The sequence below is a fragment of the Drosophila rhopaloa genome, unplaced genomic scaffold (assembly GCF_018152115.1).
Source record: "Drosophila rhopaloa isolate 14029-0021.01 unplaced genomic scaffold, ASM1815211v1 contig_195, whole genome shotgun sequence".
Lineage (NCBI taxonomy): Eukaryota > Metazoa > Arthropoda > Insecta > Diptera > Drosophilidae > Drosophila > Drosophila rhopaloa.
This window is the reverse complement of record NW_025335078.1, coordinates 33,561-50,162: the sequence shown is the minus strand read 5'-3', so window position 1 is coordinate 50,162 and position 16,602 is coordinate 33,561. Positions and strand designations below refer to the sequence as shown.

The 16,602-nt window shown below is 41.5% G+C and overlaps 4 protein-coding genes across 7 annotated transcripts; all 4 read right to left on the bottom strand.

Annotated features, from left to right (window-relative positions):
• Nucleotides 1-96: 96 nt before the first annotated feature.
• LOC108039058 (odorant receptor 46a) lies at nucleotides 97-1,376 on the bottom strand. The gene is made up of 2 exons (XM_017115964.2): nucleotides 210-1,376; nucleotides 97-150 (listed from the first exon to the last, which is right to left on the bottom strand). Exons 1-2 carry the CDS (start codon nucleotides 1,323-1,325, stop codon nucleotides 97-99), a joined length of 1,170 nt encoding a protein of 389 aa, XP_016971453.1. The 5' UTR covers nucleotides 1,326-1,376.
• An 18-nt stretch (nucleotides 1,377-1,394) lies between these two features.
• On the bottom strand, nucleotides 1,395-3,240 carry LOC108039051 (odorant receptor 46a-like). The gene is made up of 4 exons (XM_017115956.2): nucleotides 2,416-3,240; nucleotides 1,691-1,779; nucleotides 1,461-1,635; nucleotides 1,395-1,403 (listed from the first exon to the last, which is right to left on the bottom strand). The coding sequence occupies exons 1-4, from the start codon at nucleotides 3,238-3,240 to the stop codon at nucleotides 1,395-1,397; spliced, it is 1,098 nt and encodes a 365-aa protein (XP_016971445.2).
• A 72-nt stretch (nucleotides 3,241-3,312) lies between these two features.
• Nucleotides 3,313-5,300, bottom strand: LOC108039060. The gene is made up of 4 exons (XM_017115968.2): nucleotides 5,192-5,300; nucleotides 4,737-5,129; nucleotides 3,692-4,486; nucleotides 3,313-3,386 (listed from the first exon to the last, which is right to left on the bottom strand). Exons 1-3 carry the CDS (start codon nucleotides 5,244-5,246, stop codon nucleotides 3,879-3,881), a joined length of 1,056 nt encoding a protein of 351 aa, XP_016971457.2. The 5' UTR covers nucleotides 5,247-5,300; the 3' UTR covers nucleotides 3,313-3,386; nucleotides 3,692-3,878.
• Nucleotides 5,301-5,848: 548 nt separating this feature from the next.
• On the bottom strand, nucleotides 5,849-16,592 carry LOC108039073 (upstream-binding protein 1). 4 transcript variants are annotated; one of them, XM_017115988.2, is made up of 12 exons: nucleotides 16,241-16,592; nucleotides 15,120-15,231; nucleotides 14,758-15,003; nucleotides 12,002-12,074; nucleotides 11,545-11,934; nucleotides 11,193-11,337; nucleotides 10,402-10,893; nucleotides 9,547-9,722; nucleotides 7,559-7,763; nucleotides 7,377-7,492; nucleotides 6,649-6,723; nucleotides 5,849-6,591 (listed from the first exon to the last, which is right to left on the bottom strand). In XM_017115988.2, exons 1-12 carry the CDS (start codon nucleotides 16,580-16,582, stop codon nucleotides 6,174-6,176), a joined length of 2,790 nt encoding a protein of 929 aa, XP_016971477.1. In that variant the 5' UTR covers nucleotides 16,583-16,592; the 3' UTR covers nucleotides 5,849-6,173. The 4 variants fall into 4 exon arrangements, with proteins under 4 accessions (XP_016971477.1, XP_016971479.1, XP_016971478.1 ...); XM_017115990.2 differs by having other exon boundaries at nucleotides 14,758-14,964; XM_017115989.2 differs by having other exon boundaries at nucleotides 16,262-16,592.
• Nucleotides 16,593-16,602: the final 10 nt, after the last annotated feature.

The following is a 16,602-nucleotide window of genomic DNA, read 5'->3' as shown; positions in this document are numbered from 1 at the left end:
TTTCCATCTTAAGTCTGAAAGTCCTAGTTGTATTTTCAGATGAAATAAGTTGTCCTTTTACAGATGGAATATGGAATCCAGGGCGATATTAGAAACCTAACTGTTGACCCTCTTCAGCAAGGCGAAATAGCTGTAGGAGCAGTTTACAATCTGGAAAAAAGAATCTTAATTAGATATACTCATAGAAAAAAGTTTTTTGGATTGCCTACAGATCCGAAGGCCTCCAAGCTGAAAATAAAGGTTGGATTAAAGGTGCGCAGGATTATCGGGGAATTGAAGCGCTGCATCATGAGCAGGACGATCCGGCGGTTCGACCTGTTCCATCCTGTCCACTGGGAGCTGTAGATGCTGTGACAAAGTCTGGAACTCTGGACAGTCACCTCGTTTGAGGCGTAGCAAATGATGAAGATCTGCCAGAGCATCACCAGTTGGTAGATGCTGGTCTTGGCCATAAAGATGGCGTCGCCGTCAGCAATCGACATGGTGGACATGTCATACAGGTTGGATATCAGCACGAGAACGGAGCACATGAGCTGCACGGATCCTGGCACTTTTATGAACAGCTCCACCAGGTCCTTGAACTGGACAATATTGTTGTAGTAGGCGGCACATTCCCGCAGCTCCCCGGCAATCCTCTCGTTATCCCTAGGATCTGTCACTGGGCCCATCTTCTCCAATCTCAGGACCAGCATCTGGAGCTGCACCTTCAAGAAGCAGAGCAGCGAAAACGCCACCGAATCGTAGGTAATGTTCAGGACACAAGTGGGCAGCAGGCAAATGGAGTGAAAGAGGTACTGCAGCCAATAGCAGATCCTTCCCTGGATGCTGCACACCTCGAACATGGTCAGTGGGAGCTCCTCAAAGTTGTCGAAACAGGGAACCAAAAGGATTAACGAAGCCGTCCCAAAGGACATGATGCCATAGAAGTTCCTCATGTGGACAACTGCTTTTCTAGATGATTCCAAAATCTGTCTTTCCTGCTCAGTTTTAACGGCCAACTTTGAGGACAACATCATCTCAACCAGACCAGCGAGTTTCTGGCTCTTGAGTTTTAGGTGCAATAGTTTGGTCATGCAGGATATTTCGGTGGCGAACATGAAGAACACTTTCAGGATCTCCCGCACTTGGGAAATACTTTTCATCAGCGCCAAGGCGAAAAGCAGGAGCATGATGCAAAGGATAACCAGAATAAAGGCAAACCGAATGTCCTGAAAGCGACGCTGTTGAGCCTTGGCCCAAATGGGAAGCCTCCAAACTCCCAGGATCTGGAAGTACCACACTTGGTACTTGTAGAAGTCCTTCGCTGCTACTTGATCTTGATTCATGCTGGCGATTTTCACTTTTCCCTGAAAACTGCTTTAGGAAACCCTTTTATAAGCCAATAACTCACCCAGCTAATGAGGCTAATTATGGAAATTGGATACAGTGCACGAAATGGTTGAACCAAGAAAATAGCTCACCGAACTGAAAAGCATTAGATCAAAGCCCAGGCTGGGGTTTAGGGTCCTTATCCTAAGAGGGGAGTGCAGGCGTTGCATGAAAAGCAGTAGAATCCTTCGGTTGGGGCGAGTCCAGTCCACCCAAGGAGTCTTGTAAAGCTCGTGCGGAAGCTCCAAACTTCGCTGGGTTACCTCACTGTTGGAAAAGTGTTTAGTACTCTACTAATGATTTTAAAAATGTCCTTACGCACCCGGCAAAGTAGCACAATATGAAGATCTGACTCAGCATGCACGTCTGATAGGTTATATATTTGAAGAGCGCCAACTTCTCATCAGACAACTAAATTTATAAAGTGGGGATCGATTGGGAAGCACAGAAATTGTAGTACATTAGATAAAATATAATTGTATTTTATTTGAATTTTTTAAATGCAATTGGCAAATGGAACCAATGCCCCATAATATTACAACTTTAAAAACTGCTATTTAACAACAGCATGATTAATAAAGAAGCAAATTAAAAAAGAAAATTAATCATGAACTGTAGCAGTGACTAGTGCAATTAAGATAAATTTATTACAATTTATAGCGCTGGGCAAGAGAAAAAAATGGATTTGAATAACTCAAACATTTTTATGGTTATTTAAATGAAACTTAAGTTAGCTCCAAATAGAGAATATCCATGTATTACGTTACCATAGTTTAAGTAATTTGTTATTCCCCCTCCCCTGAGTATAATAAAATTGTTTAAAAATAAGTACATGAGGGTAATCACTTCGCTACATATTATATATATATGGACGACCTCCTATATTGGGTATAAATGGATAATCTGCGTTCGGATTTGAACGATTTACCGATATAAAATATTAATATGTAGAAGCCAAACTGATTGAATAACTTAAAAATAATTTAATAAAAACATTTAGATGAACATTTACTTTGTATTTAATAAAATGTATATGACAGTACTTACCAGAGCTATAGCATAAAAATTGGCCGTCAAAACTAATACCGAACAGAAGATCTGCACCGAAATCGGCTTGCAAAAAAGAAGTTCCACGGTTTTTGTCAACTCTACGATGGACATGTGATATCGGATGTTTTGCTTCAGTTGCTGTTCAACGGAGCCACCAGCACTATTCAGCCGACCCATCTTATCCAGTCTCGCGGCCAGAATATCTAGCTGGCACTTAATGAAGATGAACAGCGAGGAGCAGAGGGAATCGAAGCCTATATTGGTGATGCAGGAGGCGGACAAAGCCAGGCACTGATAGCAGTAGAGGAACCAGTAGCCAGGTGAGCCAGGATTCTCGCCAAAGGGATTATATGTGCCCAGTGGCAGATGGGACCAGTCAAGAACGAATTGGGGTATGAGGATCATGGACAAGGCGGCTAAGGACAGGGTCCCATAGAAATCCCTTAGCTTCCGACTCCTTTGACAGGCGCCTGCGAAGATCAACTCCTCTTCGGCGCCCCTTGGCCGGAACTCCTCGTCGTCCAACCGCTGGAACAGCTCCTCCAGTGCCAAATTGTTGGCCTTAATGCTGAGCAGCTTAGCCGTGTGTCCCGCACTGGTGGCCAGGACAAAGATTGCCCTCACAACCTCCGACATGTTGCTCAGGTTGGCCACCACGTGCATCACCAGCAGCAGATCGAAGAGCAGTACCCAGAAGCAAATCACATGCACATAGTTCACCAAATGGATGATTCTCCACCAGCGTTCATCCCGGGGCCACAGCGAGAAGATGTTCAAGAAGACCTTCTGGCCCTTGTAAAAGATTTCCGCACCTTTGCTCATTTCACTTGACGACTTTCATCGAAGTTGAGGATGATTTATTTGCGCCGACTGATTTTATGCACTCTCGAAAAGCATTTAAAATGTCGTTAGCCGTTCCATTGTTTGCCTAATCGTCCGGTGTGGCTTTCACTCAGCAACAATTAACTCTAAATAATTTAAGATTTAAAAAAACCTTGATTAATTTTTCCCAAATTGGTAAATAGACCATATTAACCAACTATTGTTATCAAATTGATACCTTTTTAATCATTCCAATAATTTTGTTTAATGGCATTACTTTTTAATTGTAGACCCTCAAATTTTAATTATAATTAATTTAAGATTACAAAAAAATTTTTTTTTAAAAAATGGTTCAACATTTTGTATAGCATTAAATCAAACTATTGTCATCAAATTAATAAATTTGTAAACTCATTCCAATAATCTTGTAGACCCAGAAAATGTAATTTACCTAAGTATTAGTTCAAATTTTCATTTATTAAGCCCTCTTTTTTCGCAGTGCAACGGATTTTCGCCATTTTCGCATTTCCACTTAGGTGCGTCTGTTAAATAAAAATACTGAATAATTCAGCCTGCGATTATTACGCTGGCCAATTTGGCATAGTCCTCCGATAAAATATTTACGAATACTTGCATTTTCAGAGTGGGAACTGCCCCGGATCGCAACAGAAGGTGAATCCCTCGACGGGGCTATTCGGGAGACCCAAGGGGCAATTAACTGGACGACAAACATCCAGACATTGTGGTGTCTCTCGCACAAAGGTATTATTATAAGTTAGGAAGACATACAGCCCCTTGCCACTGGCATCCCGCACCACTTTGTAGGTCCACTCGGGCACTGGGATCTTGGAGTTTGAGAGGAAGGCCGGCTTAATGGCTCCCCTGGCATCTGGCAAATTCAGGATGCCAATTCCTCCGGACTTGATCCGGTAATAGCTCGAAGGAGGGATCTGACTACGCACCCACCTCTCGATTTTCTCCCAGTTACCATCGTTAATCGACTTGAATTGCGGCACCACATTCAGATAGCGAAAGGTACTACCCATCTGGTCCACGAACAGGAAGTCCGCAGAGGCCACCAGATGACCTCGATTTATCACCAAGGAGTTGGCACTTTGTAAATAGGACTGATCATCACCATAAATGCATTTGAAGGCGAAATATATGTTTGACTTCATATAAGCGGCGGCCTCCTGGGGACTAAACATCTCATCGGCCACAAACTCAATAAACGGTCTCCTGGGAACTATCACGGATAAGGCAAGGATTAATGTGTGGTTTATAATATAATATAAATACTTTCAGGCATCGAAGATAACCCTATTGTGTTATAGTTATATCTTTTCTCTTTATGTCGGGAATAGTAATGATTATGTCTTTAGAATATACATTTTTAGTAATACCATCACAGTTTGTTTTTATCACAGGCAGAGTTTAATACATGATGTTCGGTATTAAAGAGGTATAAAATAGGGCAGAGCTTAGAATTCACTCACAGAAACTCTTGAAGTAGACATCGCTCTGCGAGTACATAACCCTTCCCTGGCCGGCATCAAAGCAAGTTCTATAAAGTTCCAGATTCTTCCCGTCTATCGTATAACCCACGGCATACAAGTTTCCCGAACAATCGCCATCCCGGATTCGAGTGGCCTTCGGTTGCATTGGATTGCCACAACTCATGGGCAGCGGAACTGAGAACTGTCCGTTGTCCTGGCATTGAGTTTCCACCATCTCCGAAGGATTGCAGTACATTAGCAGAGTGACACCGGATGGAACAATTTCCCTGCGCTGCAATTGGAGAGTTCCACTGGCATCGCGATAGGTAAAGATCCTATTCGATCCCTCTACCATATATTGTGATATTCTACAATCGCTCTGCACCATTAAAGCTGCAAATTCATCCAAATTACATTATGTATGTATTAACTAACGTAAAAGTTGATTAACTCACCTAGCGAGCAGAGCAAAGGAAAGTAGATGAATATGCTGACATGAAAGCTATTCATGGTTTTAAGACTCCAATTACTTTTAAATTTAGAAAATATTATGCCAAATCGAGAACCAAACTGATCGAGAACTTACATCATACTAAATTATTGGGGACTCCCCAAACAAAAAATGTATTATATATCGATACATTTTTATTGTCTAAAAATTTAAATTCGATAACAAAATTATAGTGTCAAGAGTTTTAATAACCTTCTCGAAATATTAAAAAGGATCAGGAACTCCGCCAGCCATATCAAATACTTTTTATATAAAACAATCAAATAAATAAATACACATTAAGACGTTTTTTTCGACAGTCCACTTGTGGATAACACTTTATTGCTTCTATCACATACAAAAGTTGTTGTTTGGTTGCTAGTTGAACTCTGCTTCGAAACAATTGCTCAATTCTTGTATTCGTGGTACTGTACTTGAAGATAATAATCATTATTGTAATTGTATGTTGCTTTTTTTTTGGGTTTTTCTTTCTACTTCAAATAATTGATATTGGTTGGGTTCTACAAACAAATATATAATCGTTATATAAGTGATAAGCATAAGCCATAGAAATAAAAGAAAGTTAAAAGTATAGAAAATAACGAATCGAAATGCAATCGCATTGGAGAATTAAATGTGCATATGTAATCGTGTATCGTAGGTGGTATAAAATACATATAAAATAAACAAAACTTAAAGTGAGGACTGAAAACGAAATCTTAAATATTTTGCACTAGTTGTTTTAACGAAGATTTAGGGATTTTAGGGAACAGGGTTTCGGGTTGCTTGCTTTATACTTGTTCAAAATTGCTGCACGAAATCTCATATGAATTGAAGCTTATATAGAAAACGATTTCGACATGGCTTCGAACTGCGTGTAAATGCTATAAACTATACTTGGTTGCTCGGGTGGTGTCTACAGTGGGTCTACGTAGCCATAAGATCTTTTAATTGTTGTCCTGCTTGTTGATCAGCTTAAGGATGACCTTGCCGGCCTGCACCTCCAGGGCAAAAAGGTTGCCGTCCTTGATCTCGTTGTTGAGCACCTCGTCGGTGACGGTCACAAGGATGCCCGAGGGCCCCGATATGTACACGCAGCTCTTGTTGGCGTCATTGAAAATATTGGAGCCACTGCCCGAGTACTTGGAGTGCATGCCCCAGTTGTTGAACAGGGCGGCAGCAGCAGCGGCTGCAGCTCCTCCTGCTCCATTCTCCTGGGCACTGGCCTTGGCCATGAACTCGTAGAAACCGGGCATCTTAAACAGCTTCTGCTGCAACTCCTTGGCCGTGCTCGACAGCAAGTAGATGGCATTGTAGCTACAGCCATCCAAACTGGCATACAACGTAAGCCTCGGGGCAATGGTCCTGTAAGGTTTAGTTTTAAAAAAACATGCACGAAATAAACGATAATTGAAAACTCACTTGGCGCGCAAAATGTTGAACATGCGAATGCCATCGGCCAGGCCACAAATTTGAATCAAATCCTCCTTGGACATGCTATAAATAAATCACAAATTATAAATAAATCACAAGCAGACAAAAATAAAATAAATGCGATGCGGAACAATTAAAATAAACCAATTTTTGTATAAGACCATAAAAACCCTCGTTCGACCATAGAATAAAACCTAGTGAAAAAGTCAAGTATCTGATGCGGTAGGACAGTTATCTTATCAAGTCATTTAATAATCGGAGAAGATTATGGTTAAGTTTAATGTCTGTTATCAATCAGTTGTGGAATCATGTTATCCTATAGTTATTTTCTATTCGTTTCGCTATCTTTTAGATGTCAGTCAACAAGATTACCCAACTGGTGGTTAACTGATTGAAACATTGTGTTGAAACATGCCCTGAAAAAAAAAATGGTAATCAAAAACACTCAAGCACTCTTAGTTTGCCAGACAAACGGTTCTTATTGACAAATTGTCTGAGAATTGGATCAACAATTCAGTTATTGTAAAGTGTTTTTGCGTTGCAACTGTTATCAAACAATGTATATTAAACAATGATTATCACAAAACTTCTTTGATTAGACAATAGATTTCTACGCTTTCGAATTTCAAACAAATTTGTCACTATGGAATTGGGTTACTAAGAAATTGATTTGAAATTGTTATGAAAGGTAAAAAATGCTGTACTGGATTACATACCGCATGATATCCGCTCCCGAGAAGTGTGCGAACGTTGAGAGATAGCTTGTGAGGCGATGATTGGTCAGCCACTGCGTCACTTGCGAGGGCGTCGATTCCGGCATTATGTTCTGGCTCTGATATGGACAATAGAGGGTCGTTTAGTTAGTAGTTTTAGGGTGCAGTGGGGCAATGACACCTACATAATCGTCCATGTCGGCGGGCACATGCTGCGGTGAGACCATGTTGGTGGCGTCCATCAGCTTGAGGGTGGGCGAATTGGTCGACGTCACCGAGTTGATGGCAATGGGGCTGCTGCTGGTAGCCGGAGATGCTGCACTTGGGGCAAACGGAAGCATCCCATCGTACTTGGGTATGTGCACGGGCGAATTCGGCCAGAGTTTCATACTGCAAAGGATACGAGATGAGGGTTGGATTAATAGGATTTAAGCTGAAGATTCCTTGCTGCAAGTCCTACAAATCCAGTAGAGCTCGTTCTGTATCTGGCGTTGGCAGGAGCGACGATCCTTAAGATGCAAGCGCATGTTCACGAATGCGAGGGACTCCATCGCGAAATTCGCTTTTCGAGTTTCCCATCCTGTCCCGCAACCCGGAGAATCTGGTTTGCTCTTCCGCGAACCACTCGCCTTGTTTACAAGCCACCCGATACGCCCTGTTGCGGCTGATTGGCCTGGCAAACCCGTTTCGAATCTATTTTATATGGCTGCCTTTCTATCGGGGAAATTTTCCAGACTTTCGTCTTTCGCCGCCCCTCCCCCACAGTCATTTCCGGTTTTTTGAATGGATAATGCCTGGCTATAGGATGGCTTTTCAGCCCCTGATCGATATAATCGAACCTAACAAAACAAGACCTTATACAATCCCCATATCATTTGCCATTATTATCTATAGTGCTTGGCCAGCAAACAAATAAAATCATTGAGCAGAAACGAATACCGAAAACCGGTTAAAAGCAACTTTAAACTAAAAATAGCTTGGAGCTGACGCAAAAACAACAAAGACCACGGCGCAAAATGCTCTTAGCTGATCTCTTAGCGCCCAATGATCCTTCAATGGCTCTCTACAGGTCTCTCGAGATCTCGGCCCTCTCTCTATATCTCATTCTCCCGTCTCACCCGATCTCTCGCTGATCAAGGGGCATATATCTCTCTGCATACCGCTCTCAATTCGATTGATCTTTATGATTTGGTGATCATGGAAATGACAAACTAAATGATTTCCTCTGGCACTCGTTATAGGAAAATTCCACTGGAAAGTGCGTTTCACAATTGTAGGGCAATGACAGATGGCTTATACTATATTTGGTAAATGTTTATTTTAGTACTCTTGCCGCTTTCCATTCTATACCTAATGTAATGTCTGATTTTGAGCAAGAAAAACATTTGATTGTACCACAAAATCGAAAGTGTATTGGTGTGGAATGTTTTTTTATATTTCAAAAAAACAAATAAACAAAACGTTTTTGATCTTTTTATTCAAACAAATCCATTTCAGTCCCAAACTAAGTCTGAACCGATTGAAGTTGTAATTATTCAGTAATTGTTTTTTTAGAATGTTTTTTACGTTTCGCCAATTTTTTTACAAATTTCAAACGTATTCATTTTTAACACATTATTTACTGATTATATTTATTAAGCGTGAAAGCAAAAATCTATAAATGAATAGATTTAAACGAGAATTAAATAAATTGCTTGCCAAAACTTAATTGACTTAGTGTCAACAATCATTTGGCCTAGCAAGACAAATTGACGAAAACATGTATGCAATTCTTTTAAAACTAATCATTGTAGGAAATGTTTGTCGACCCCATAACTATACTGCAGCCCTAGGTCAAAACATGGCTGAGACGTACCTCAGGGCTCTGAGCCGCACTGTACGGGCAGATAGGGAACAAGTATCTACGTGATACGTAATATGCACTTGATCTTAACTGGACGTTATGTAAATAGTTGGGACTGCAATCGCCTGGTTCGTAAATCAAAAAGCTCAGGCCGTAGCTGTCACATAAATAAAACTTGTGGAAAAATTTGCGGGCTCAATTGGAAGATTGCGGGACAGCGCAGCGAAATAAATTGTTGCTTAATTCCGGAGCAGAAGCTATGTCAGCTGAAGAGATTCGCTCTCCCCCACTGTCTCCCTACTTCTCTCGCTGGAGAATCTAAATACTTACTATTCCGGACTGTAGCAACCAGTAGTGGTGGCGGGCATCACCAAATCCAGGGATATATCGTTCATGATGGTGCACTCGTAGCTGGGCTGGAACTTATCCTGTTCCGATTGCGGACGCTTCTGGATCTTCTCACGATCCTGTTTGTGCTTGCGATCAGCTCCCTTTAGCTTGAAGACCTGGAAATAGAAAAAATTTAAAATCGGTTTTCTGGGTGCCTTAGATGGGAATTTAAAAATTGGTGGATAATTCTCTTGGAAGGATAATTGTCTTGGGGAAAAACTTATGCGAGTTGGTTTATCGTAGGATTAAAGATTGTAGGGCACTTTTTGTACTTGTATTGATAATATCTTGTTCTCAAAAATAAATTTCAGATTATCTTGGTTGTCACCTCGTATTTAAGGTCATAAAACTCAATGCAAATAATAACCATTTTTTGATTCTATTCAATAGCTGTTAGTCAGAAATATGAATTGGCCTCTTCGGTTATCTTAATTGGCACAATCAAATTAGACAATTTTATATATGTATTAATAATCGTACAACTCATAAAATACATAGCTTCTGTGTTTATACTCTGCGTAATTTTCGATTAGATTTTTTTTACAAAAATAAAAGGTGGCCTTATCCTTTTAAAGGTCATTCAAATCTATCAAAGGACAAGGTAGAAGCCTCTATTTTAAGCGGCTATACATAGGTACTTATCTGCAATCTTTATTATCACTTTATTTTAGGCGGAAAGATATCTCTATTACCGGACAAAATGGATACTTTTGGCTATCTACGTATGTTGACAAACAATATAATATTTCCGCCACCGCTCAAGGGGTCTTTGGCTGCAAGAGTATTTACACTCACCTTAATCTGGCAGGCAGCTGCATGGACCGCCTGTTTGCCATTGTTGCCGCCTCCGCCATTGGGAGTCCGTTCCGGAGATGCTGGGGCAGTCGAGCCACTATTTCCGCTACCGTTGCTGTTGCCGCTGGCGCTACCGCTGCTGTTGCTGCCGCTCGAGCCGCTCGAGTTGGTACTGTTCGTGTTTTCTATATAGGTTTCAATCTGCAGTCGGAAGGGCACTCCCTTCTCGCCGCCGTGCTTCTTTGGAGTAAATTCGGTTGAAATGCAGTTGACCTTGATGTAGACGCCGACCTCCTTCAGCGGGTCCCAGAAGATCTCGACGGTGTTCAGTGAACCGGAGCTTAATGGCTGCGACACGTGGCACAGGCCGTACGAGAGCGGTACGTCCACCTCAATGATGCGTTCGCCTGGGCGGGATTGCTGCCATTGCTGCATCTGCTCGCGCTCCATGAACTGGAGGCGGCGCTCGTGGAAACAGATCTTGATCACGCTCTGCAATATAAGTCGGGAGGGAAGGCGGTAAAGTGAGTTGTGGCAAGAAGTGAAGTCACTCGGAAAGTTATTTCGCACACGCAGATTTCACATGTACAGAGGGGGGTTTGCCTCCTAGTCGCATCTCTCAAGTCGACCGGCTTAATTGGGGCTTATTAAAATCAATTGAGCCCCCCAGATACACACATTCAGGCACACAGACTCGCTGACCAAGCCTCACACTCGACAGTCGAATAATTCATCGAATCACATGACTCTGCGCCTCAATTGGAGGCTGCGGACAGGGACTTTGGACTCACCTTCAATATCTTATCCCTGTAGAGGGACAGGTCGCCGATCTTCTTCAGCTTGATCTCGTAGCTCTGGCCCTGGTTGAGATACGTCAGGGTCTCCTCGTTGTTCTTGGTGGCAATCGACGTGGCCGCCGCCAAAATGTACTGAAATCTGGAAGAGCAGGGGAGTGTTTATAATCTGGTATCTAGTCGTAGTCCAAGTCCCTATTAAAAAACTATCCTTTTAGTTTCGATTTTATTTAATCTCTTTCTTTTGTTTTCTACCATATTTATGGATTTTGTAAACAGCTTTTGAAGGAACTTTCTCGTGTGAGATCTATAACTAAACTATATATTATGTGACCCCAGTTATACTCACTTGTGATCTTCGGAATGGGTAGCTCCATTGGCCGAAACGATCTCGATCTTTGCCGGATCCAAAACGCTAAGCTGCTGCTGGGGCTTGCCCTTTTCGTTCAACTCATACTCAGTGTTAGCCAGGGGCGAGCCCTGCGGTGAGCCACATCCGCAGATGAGTCCGGAGTTCACATCATGCTTGCCAGTTCCGGCCGAGCCCGATCCTGCGGCCGGATCCTGGGCCGTATTGGCCTGCGGCGGTGAGTTGTGGGCCTCATCCAACTTGGCAATGGCCACAGACGGCGATCGTGCTGCATTTTCTAGGGTAATCTTGGGACTCGGCTTAATTTGCTCCGTCTGCGGCTCCTGCTTCAGGGTGGTCAGCGTGGGCGAGAACGACAGGAAGTTCTCACTAATCGAGGAGGGTAAACGTAAATTAGCTCTGATTTCATTAAGATGCATTCGTGGGTTTTTCTTACTTGTTCAAGTACGAGTTGGTGTTGAACTCGGCGTTCAGGTCGAAGCCAATATCATCGCTCCAGCTGCTGCGACCTGCGAATGCGAAGAATACCAAAAACTATAATTCAACCCATATCTGGCACGTTTCAGATTTCTTTTAGATTTGAACTGTTATCACAGAGTGACGCTCTCAACAACCAACGACGACCTTAAACCGTTGACGTCAAACTTGTGTCTTGGCCAAAATAAATTCTGTGAAGAATTTATAGCATGCGACACTTGTAAGGCCAGTTTTTAATTAATTGATAAACACGTAAGCATAATTTTGTTTAGCTTCGACTAATACTATTTTGAATACGGGTCCCCATTAATGTAATTATGTCTAATTATGGAATACATCGAGTAATTTGGAGTGTTCTAATGGTGCGTTTTGAAGTAAATTTGTATTTAATTTGAAACTTATTTTAGGTCATTATGTGAAATTGTTAATAGGGAAAGTGTCATTAAATCTATTCTTTGACAAAAAATCCTCCTCAACTTAAGCAATTTTTTTTAGGATTAACCTTTAACCTCTATAGTAAGCTTATAAGTTCGACAATTTTGTGTTGACAGCAATGTGTCTGAAATGAACCTAGAATTTGCACAGCATTACTTTCAATTGTTTTTACAAAATTCCTCAAAAAAAAAATTTGTACTTTAATGAATACATGTTTGTGATGGCTCGTTAATTGATTTAATCTGTGTACAGAAAGAACTTGTGCTCGTGTGGGTTCCATCGGACAATACATATCTCGATCACAATTGATTCAGAGTTATCCAAGACCGAATGACGCACATCGACTGGCCGCTGCACACTCATTTCACATTCGCGATAGTGTCACAGCCAATTGTTTGATTAAAACTATCTGTAAATGTGGACATTGGCGCACCAAATAGAATGGATGCTTCTGCTTAGTTCCCTTGACAAATTGCAAGGGGAAATGGCTTCCATATCATCTTATAGCTTTCGCTTACATAAACAGCGAGTGTGGGAAAAAGCCGGGACAAAAGGAAAGGCCATTTGGCCCGCCGCAATGATCTAAGATCGGTTGTGACCGATAATCGTGGAGTTCTGAAAAAGTTAGCCTAATAGTGGATTGTTGTACGCAAAAACGCTAGCATTTAGTCTTATCTGCGCCGAGTCCCGCCCGCCGGTTGATAAGCCATCAGCGAGAAGGGCAGAGCTCTACATTGGAGTCGAAATTATATGGTCTGGTCCCCACACAAGTGTGCCTACCTAAATCTATTTGTTCCAAAGTGTATCAGTGTGCCAGTGTCATGCCGCGGCCACTCGTTTTGTGGTAATTAGTCCGAGGGCCCTGCGTGATTTTTTGAGCAATCGCGAGGACACATCTACAAGGTTTAAAGGGTTTCGCTTAGGGGCTTGTTCGGGACATTGGAAAAGTACTGAGAGAAGATTTATTTCTTTACTGGCATTCTATTATTAAAGCTCTATTGATTAACACAAGCGGAGGTGCTAAGTTAATTACTTTTTTATGGCGAGTTTGAACCATCGCAGGCTGTTAATTTCATTACGGCTACCGAACTCCGATATTAAACCCATCGCTTGCTAATGATTAATTTGGAAACTATTTAAAGACTGCTTCTTTCAGAGTGCAACCCCACCTGCGCCAAGTTTGCCCAACTACTTCAAAGACCTCAAGTTGAACCCTTTGTCGAGCTCAGCCTTTAATTGCGATCTCACGCATATGTCGTATAACTCCATGTCTGATGGATACAGACTAATTAGCGATCATATTCCTCTGTTTATACGCCACTTAGCACCTAACAACAGAAAGACTCACGTTTGTCTTACGAACTTACGATCGAATTAGTCGTTAGATCGGGTACATCTGTCGAGGCACACCAATATGTATTCATACTTATACAGGGCCGTATAATCAAAGAGGCGCAACTCGGAAACGGGTTTATCAATTACGGCGGCTTCTAATTTGCCCTCACCCGCGGCAGGGGAACAAGTTTCAGACTCGCACCCAGCTCCAAGCTCCAATCCCAGGAAGAAGTCTCAAGTCTCTCATTCTTGCTTCTTGCTTTCATTGATTGTGGGTCACCGTACATTTTATGCAAATCACCAAGCTAATTCAATAAAAACAATAGCATAGACATAGCGATTATTATAATGACTCTTTCTTGTATCATTTTTTTGCATACTTGTATTGTGTAAATCATCTTTCATGAGAGTGTGACATTTTTAGACATCTAAATTGTATTTGATTTGTCAAATTGATGGGGTAAGCATCAAAGTATTTTCGATTTTAATTTAATTGTTGAACCTGTTTTCAGTTGCGTTTTAAATTAGCAAGATAACATTGCCAAACTTCTGGACTTTATTTTTGTCTTAAATTTATTTCAGACGTTTTAAGATCTTTTAACACTTCGAACGATAAATCTTTAATTCTTTAAAATAGTTTTAAAAACCATTGCTCAATAATAGGGTACTTTTTGAAGATTACTCATAAAAAGCTTGGGGATTGCCAAGTAATCTTATTATCTGCACAGAAATTTAGAGTCATAGGTTGTGGCTTAGCGTAGTGTTTACATTTGTCGAATATATGAAATTATTCTAAGTACGAGAATTGTGATTTAGTCTGACAATATACAAATTTAAATGGTTTCAATTCGATCTGCCGATCCGAATTGAGAGAACTCAAAAACTTCATGCCTAAGACGCTTCCTCATAATTCTCTGCGATTTAAAATTGTAAGGTTAATCTTACCCGAGTGCTTCTCGCGCTTGTGCTTGTCCTTCTCCTGATTGGCCACTTTGGTGGGCAGCTCGCCGCTCTGCGATGCTGTGGGTGAGTTCTCACTTTGGACAATGTCCAAAGAGTCCCAATCCATTCGTCTTTTGCGTGAGCCGCTGTTCAGGTAAATGGTCTGCACGTCGATGATCTGCGGTCCCGGCGAGTCCTTCGATTGGGCGTCTACGACAATCGTAATTTGTTCGATTAGCGAGCTGGTCTCTACGGGGGCGATATTGTCGATGGTGATGATGCAGATGATGATGATGATGATGATGACGATGGAGATGAGGTGAGCTGACTGACTGATCTGGGTGTACTGATTTCGGCAGCCTTACCTGTCCACGATTCCTCAGAGTTTGGCGGCGAGTCAACAAAGTTGATCACTTGCTCATAATCCGATCCAATATGCTGGTGGTGGTAGCCGCTGATGAAGTGGCGGTTTTGGATCTAGAAAACCGAAACGGAGAGCACTTTAGTTTGAACAACTGAATTTCGACGTCGTGATCCATTATAGAACCGAATCAGAGCCAGAGACAACAACAAAGCGTGTCTAGCCGCCAACGAGGCTATGCCCTCTCAGCATTATCTCCTAAAGTCCAGCTGGAATACTATACATGTAGGTCCGAACCTTGCTGATAAGGCCGCCAACAATCTCGCCTGTACTCTCCCAATCCCTCTTTCTCCCAGTACCAAGAGAGAGTGGGCATAAACACCCATAGATTCATGTTTATTTGCCGATGAGGACTCGCACTCGGCTTGATTCCATTTCATTATGCTTTCGAAAGATAAGTTCGAACACGCTGCGAGTGTGTAAACAAAACGGAAAACGGCTCAGCTTGAAGGGCTGGGCAAAGAAGACCCAGAACATGCGGCTATATTTAAACAAACATCCAAAAATAATGAAAAAAGACAAATATCGACTGGGCAAGCGAGTCGGACTGTTGACGTAACATTTGCAACTATTTATTAAGCGCTATTCTGTTGTTTTTCCCTCTATCTGTCTACCACAACTTTGTTATATGATACACCCCGCCCGCCATATATAGTATAATTAGCAATTGAACTATATATTAATATTTGCCTCAAGGCAAATAGATTTTGCTAGCGAATCTTGAATAGATTTCTTCAATTACATGTAAGGAACTTTTATAGTGTGTGTATACCGTTTAAAGAAGCAAACTAACAATGGTTTGAAAAACAGTTGTATAAACATTTATTGCTAAAATTAGTCTGGATTCTCTACCTATTACTTATTTACTTAATGTGCTGGGGGATGGAGAACCACAGTACACTGAGAAAAATGTTCCGAAATGTAATATTAAGAGAGGGCTTAAAATGAAAGATCCTTGTAACTTTAACTTTCTTTATATGTATGTTTTACAAAACTTATATTTTGACTACTGTCCCCAACCCTTTTAAGCAGGGAAACCCACGCGATGGCGACCTTTAAACTTACCTGGTTCAAATTTTCACTTACACTGTTATTAGTGTTGGTGTTGTTGGTGGTGTTCTGGTTATTGTTGCTGTTGTGTATATTATTATTCTGATATTGATTGCGATTTAAATTGTTGTTGAATTCCATTTGGTCGAGTTCGTTGAAAAGACTCAAATCGAACTTCGTTGGAAGGGTGCGTTGATGTTGTTGTTGAATCTGTTCCGCTTCTTGATGTTGTTGAAAGTGATGTTGGGGGTGGTGGCTCAAATTTTGTTGTTGTTGTTGATGATGAGAATATTGTGGATCAAATATGCTTTGTAAATCCAACAGACCGGAGTTTTGAGATAGAAACGAAAGCGCCATTCGGTACGTGAGTTAACGGC

Coding starts and splice junctions, on each gene's coding strand:
- LOC108039058 (XM_017115964.2), bottom strand. CDS start 1,325: ATGAATCAAGATCAAGTAGCAGCGAAGGACTTCTACAAGTACCAAGTG. Junction 151..209: donor GCTTGGAGGCCTTCGGATCT/GTAGGCAATCCA, acceptor TCTTTTTTCCAG/ATTGTAAACTGCTCCTACAG.
- LOC108039051 (XM_017115956.2), bottom strand. CDS start 3,240: ATGAGCAAAGGTGCGGAAATCTTTTACAAGGGCCAGAAGGTCTTCTTG. Junction 1,780..2,415: donor ATTTTTATGCTATAGCTCTG/GTAAGTACTGTC, acceptor TTATAAATTTAG/TTGTCTGATGAGAAGTTGGC. Junction 1,636..1,690: donor ATATTGTGCTACTTTGCCGG/GTGCGTAAGGAC, acceptor CTTTTCCAACAG/TGAGGTAACCCAGCGAAGTT.
- LOC108039060 (XM_017115968.2), bottom strand. CDS start 5,246: ATGAATAGCTTTCATGTCAGCATATTCATCTACTTTCCTTTGCTCTGC. Junction 5,130..5,191: donor TCCTTTGCTCTGCTCGCTAG/GTGAGTTAATCA, acceptor ATGAATTTGCAG/CTTTAATGGTGCAGAGCGAT. Junction 4,487..4,736: donor TGTCTACTTCAAGAGTTTCT/GTGAGTGAATTC, acceptor TATCCGTGATAG/TTCCCAGGAGACCGTTTATT.
- LOC108039073 (XM_017115988.2), bottom strand. CDS start 16,582: ATGGCGCTTTCGTTTCTATCTCAAAACTCCGGTCTGTTGGATTTACAA. Junction 15,232..16,240: donor TAAGTGAAAATTTGAACCAG/GTAAGTTTAAAG, acceptor TCGGTTTTCTAG/ATCCAAAACCGCCACTTCAT. Junction 11,935..12,001: donor ACCAACTCGTACTTGAACAA/GTAAGAAAAACC, acceptor CTCCTCGATTAG/TGAGAACTTCCTGTCGTTCT.